The sequence below is a fragment of the Lates calcarifer genome, linkage group LG16_LG22 (genome assembly GCF_001640805.2).
Source record: "Lates calcarifer isolate ASB-BC8 linkage group LG16_LG22, TLL_Latcal_v3, whole genome shotgun sequence".
NCBI lineage: Eukaryota > Metazoa > Chordata > Actinopteri > Centropomidae > Lates > Lates calcarifer.
This window is the reverse complement of record NC_066848.1, coordinates 721,549-726,548: the sequence shown is the minus strand read 5'-3', so window position 1 is coordinate 726,548 and position 5,000 is coordinate 721,549. Positions and strand designations below refer to the sequence as shown.

Below are 5,000 nucleotides of genomic sequence, written 5' to 3'. Positions count from 1 at the left end.
AGCAGGAGAGATTTCCAAAGAGCAGATACACTCCCAGTGTGTGTGAGAGAATCGTGTTTCAGTAGCACGCTGTTACCCACTCACACATGAATCTGCAGACTGGAGAATAAATCACACTTTTCTGGTTGAACTAAAGACTTTTTAAACAGCCGTCCAAACCCCCACCTACACACACACACACACACACACACACACAGAGGCTGGTGTGTGCCTCCAGTTGTGACTGGCTGAGCTGCACCTCAGACGAAAGAGACAGAGCGCCTGAGAATGAACCATAAAGTGAAATCCAAATTAACTTCAGACCAATGCTGCAGTGGAGCAGGGTCAGCTCACGGTGTGCCTCCACCTCACTGCCTCCTCCAGCAGCCACGCACTGCCACCTCTCTATTTGTCTGGCAGCCGGGCCCCGAGCCGCCGCCTCCTCCTCCCGCAGCCTGAGATACATTCATCAAACACACACTTGATAATTTACAAAGGCAGCATAAAATTGTGGATTTTCGGGCTGCATAATCTTTAGACAGATAAACAAATTACCCGGGGCCTCCGGCAGAGAGGGAGCGCTCGCTCGGCTAAACATTCATTACCGGCGTTCCCGGAGCTGGTGCCGCGCCGCACGGCCAGCGGGCAACCTTTGGCGTGTTAGGGCTCGGCAAGCAGAAAATAACATGATGGCGAGTTAACCGACCGTGCCATGATAGATGACGCCACACGCTGGGCTGTTTACGGGCTCATGTCTCAACAATCTGTAACGCTCAGAGCCAGAGAGTGTGTGCTCAGTGAATCATCAGCCAATCTGCGAACACACTAACTGTTCCACTCTGTCCCTGCATTACAAGCAATTAGCCGGTGCTTGAGGGGAAGAAAAGCAAACAGCAACCCAGCTGTGTGCGTTTTGTCATAACTCTGACACAGTAAACGGCTGAAACAAACTGTGATCGCTTTAAAAGGCCCCGGGCGTTTTTCTCTCCTCGCTGTGACAGAGATCAGAGTCATTGTTGGCTGCAGGCCTCAGTCAGCGAGGAACAACGATCAGGAAGGAATTCCTCATTTGTTTTGGACACAAAAGAAACTTCCTGAGCGGCCTCCTGCTGTGCTGCGCTACTGTACAGTACACTGCTGCATCTCCCTCACACACATTCACAGATGGAAGCCTGAAGGTCAAAGGTGATAAACCAGGATCTGGGTCAGAAAAAACCTGGGGAAGGTTTAGCAAAGCTGCACAGTGGATCTGTGAGTAAACAGCAAACAAAGTGAACAGACTGCAGCACAGGCTATAGGAGGGGGGGGGTGGCAGATTGGCTGGAGTTTACTGTGCTGTGGGATGGATTTGAAGCTGAGCTGCGACCTGCAGAGCTGCGAGACAGATCTGTGGTTTTATGAAGAAGACGGGGCCCAGTGGAACTATATATATATATACAGTATATAGTGTCTGGGTGGAGCCGCGGCTTAGAGCTCTGAATTAATATTCACAGACATCATCCGTCCATCTGTGGAGTGACGGAGGAGGGGAGGGATCAAGGACGATGGAGTTGTAGAAATAAAGAGTGCGGCATTAATAAAGAGGAGGAGGAGGAAGAGGAGGAGGAGGAAGAGGAGGAGGAAGAGGAGGAGGAAGAGGAGGAGGAGGAGGAGGAGGAGGAGGAAGAGGAGGAGGAGGAGGAAGAGGAGGAGGAGGATCAGAAGTGTCAGGTTTAGACTCACCTTTAAGACCAGGTCTCTGGCAGAGGAGGACATGAGGATTCGGTCACACCAGGCAGGGCATCTGGTGTTCATGTACTGCTTCCCCTGACTGCTGTCTTCACTGTACGGGTAACTGACAACACACACACACACACACACACACACACACAGCACAGTCAGTAAATACAAAAACATAGACTCACATGACAAACATTTCGAGGGATTTATAAGCGTTTAAATGACGTCTGAGTAATAAGGAACTTTATATTCTGGTAGAGTGCTGCACAAAGAACAAGACACTAAAGCAAAGCCAATAAAGACAGCAATAAATATGATGCATGTGAATCAACAGGGCTGCAGAGGAGTAATAAATATGAGACGTCACGTCATCCTCCTTATCTCACAGACAGAGATCAGAATGTTTTCCTGAGAAAACAGGAGGTCCATTAGTATGACCAATCATCTGAGTAATCTCCTGAATCAACAACCATGGATGGCTCAATCAAAGCAATCCTTCTCTGCCAACTGTACAGGTTGTGTGTGTGTGTGTGTGTGTGTGTGAGAGAGGAATAAAACAGAAAGAATGAGAGCGATGGAGGTGGAGTGGGCCAGAGGGAGATTCAGTTGCCCATATGTATGGCTACATCCCTACACGGTCATCAAAAACAGATTAGGTGCCGCGGCAAACGGCCAAGAGAGATTGTATCTTGGAACAGCAGGGAACAATCGCATGATTTAAGCGGCGGCGGGGCTGGAGTTGGGCGGGGAGCCACGGAGCTGATACAGATTTACATTGTTGAGAATTCAATTTGCCCGTTCGGCTCATCAAACCGCCTCAGATTTACACGCCACCAATCCAATTTGTTTGTCGGCGCTCATCAGGATGTAAGAGCGGGCTTACACACTGTAATACCAATCCAATTTGCTCCTTCAGTGCCACGCGTGCTAACCGTAGCATAACACAGAGTGCCTCTTCTCTGAGGACGCACAGATCCTAATGATAAAATAAACACACACACACTGAGGCCTGCGATTCATCACACTCACCAGCCTCTCACAGCTTAATTGGACTTTGTGCTCAGGCAGAATTTCTTCACTGAGCATTTGGTTGTGGATCCTTTATGTGTGTATTTAAATCACCATGTGCAGCTGCTGCCACTCCTGCTGCTTCTACAGTTTCTCCATCATCACCTCCAACTGAAACCTCCACTAACACAGAGGGACAGTTTGTATTCAGCAGCTGATTTTAATGTTTGATTCAAAGACTCTAATGTCTGTTCAACATCACCAGCCTCTGTTCCTACTCATTTACTCTGAGTTTCAGTTCACTTTCAGTAAATGAACAGAATAAAATCAGTAACATTGATTATGAAGGAGAGCAGATTTTATTCTGTACTCGGATGAATCCTCGTCCACAGAGCTCTGTGCTGCTGTAAATAATGGTGGTACTGTATGTGAGTGTGTTCCTGCCTGTGTGAACGGGGGGGTTAATGCTGGGGCATGAGGCGGCCCCCCCACCAGGTGTACAAACAGACCTGCAGAGAGCTACTCAGAGAAGTTCCCTGCCTCCAATTAGCATTAATAGCACTTAAAGCATGGGGGAAATGCATGGGGTTTTGGTATGCTAATCAAAGTGATCCTGGGATAAAAGAGAGCACGAAGAATAGGATGAGTGACACAGAGACAGACAGGGAGGCAGAGGAGAGGGGATAAAGATGGATCAGACAGAAAGAGCAGAGTGTTCAAAGGGCTGGAGGAGCTGCTCCTCTTCAGGGTGGCCTGAAAGCTGGAGCTTCCTGAGGGACGGTCTGAGAACAGTCCTCCTATCAGGGACTGCTACAGCTTTATTGACTAACAAGCTCGGGGTCATTTTGGTGTTAAAGAGATTGAGAGAAAATCAAGGCCCCCCCCTCGCCTCCTTCAAACAATGAACTCCCGCCTGATAGCAAACTTCCCGAAGCACTTCAACAACAAAACTTCTGTATCGTTCAGTCATTTCTGATGACAGCCGGCCATTGTAAAAGCCGATTAAAAATCCTCAACAATGGCCATTAAAGGGCCATTCTGTGTCCCTGTGTGTGCAGGCAGAGGTTGTTCCCCTTTCTGTTTCACCGCACCCTCCATTGGCTCCAATACAGATAACAAGTCTTAATGCAACAGCAAACAGTCGAACGGCGCGCTGGGGCCAAAGTGATTAATGTGTCCGATTAGCGAGCTCACAAACTTATCGGAAGGTAAACGGTCGGAGAGGGCGTGTGGGCTGGAGGCCGTCAGCTCCTATCAGACCCTTACTGCCCACAGCAAGACTAATTACACTAATTAATGGGCCAAGCTGATAACTCCAACAATTGTGTACCTGTACAGGTGGGGGGGCTGCACACACACACACACACACGTGTGTATGAAATGAACGTGGAAACACACTCTGCTCACAGAGAGGAATCTGACTGCAGCCTGAGGTTGGTTCAGAGGGAGAGGAGCAGATGTGACAGTGACACTGAGTCACCTCACAGGTAAAATGGCCGCCGTACACCTCATGTCGAGCGGGATGTTTTCAGACCCTGTGCCGTGTTACAGACTAAACATCACATCAGTCTTTAGAGAGGTTTTCTGCTGCGTCGGCCTGTAGATTCTCAGCTGGTTGCCTTGTTGCAGGAACAGCACAGGTGACAGGTCAGAGCAGAGCTTTCTCTCTGGAACTGAGTGTTGTCCAGTCTGGATGAATGAGCCTCAGTCAGGAAGTGACTGTTTCTTCACTTAAAACACAACTCAAACTAAAACAGGACCAGGAGCAGCAGCCTTTCCAAAAGTCTCGGACGCCCGGCGTAAACATTTCAAACTAAATCATATTAGAGTGTCTGCAGCCTGACGGTCTGATGACTGAAATATTTCTGCTGCTTCTCGTCTCTTTCACAGCGAAGCTACAACACCGTTTGTTTTCCTGCTCGTTCCTCTGTGTCGCTGACCATAACTCAGATGATACATGTGTGTACAGTCACATATGGAGCCCCCCCCCTCCCCCCCTCACCCCCCTCACCCATCCAGAGCTCATTCATTCAAGCTTGGTTTGGGGTTTAATGTTTGACTTGGCTGCTGACACATTACTCACATGTGTTCCGGTCGGTGTCGAGCTTGTTTGTCTTGCAGCAGTAAAAACCTGGCGAGGTGAGGCCCAACCTACGGTGTGTGTCACCCTGCCTCACCCTGCAGAGGAGAGGCCGCCACACATACACTGCTGTGCTAAACAAGCTACTGGATCTGTGTGTAGAAAATGTCCGACAGGCCGGGCCGGACCCTCAGTCCTGGAATGGACTGGTCCA

The 5,000-nt window shown here is 49.2% G+C and overlaps 3 protein-coding genes across 31 annotated transcripts in view; 1 reads left to right on the top strand and 2 right to left on the bottom strand.

The window, feature by feature from the left end:
• Positions 1-2,237, bottom strand: part of LOC108891200 (inositol polyphosphate-5-phosphatase A) — a 5,967-nt gene extending 3,730 nt beyond the window's left edge. Inside the window, exon 1 of one of the 2 annotated variants that reach the window (XR_001962248.2) lies at positions 1,702-1,837. Coding sequence is in view for 1 of the 2 variants with exons in the window: in XM_018688315.2 (XP_018543831.1) it covers positions 1,702-1,875 (174 nt within the window). In the remaining variant the exon portion in view is untranslated. Of the gene's footprint in view, positions 1-1,701 lie in introns of both variants that reach the window. The other variant, XM_018688315.2, reaches the window with a different exon arrangement.
• The window catches only part of LOC108891199 (homeobox protein Nkx-6.2), a 55,306-nt gene that overhangs the window by 8,341 nt on the left and 41,965 nt on the right, over positions 1-5,000 (top strand). The gene's annotated exons all lie outside the window — the stretch shown is intronic.
• The window catches only part of LOC108891198 (NACHT, LRR and PYD domains-containing protein 12), a 73,401-nt gene that overhangs the window by 32,686 nt on the left and 35,715 nt on the right, over positions 1-5,000 (bottom strand). The gene's annotated exons all lie outside the window — the stretch shown is intronic.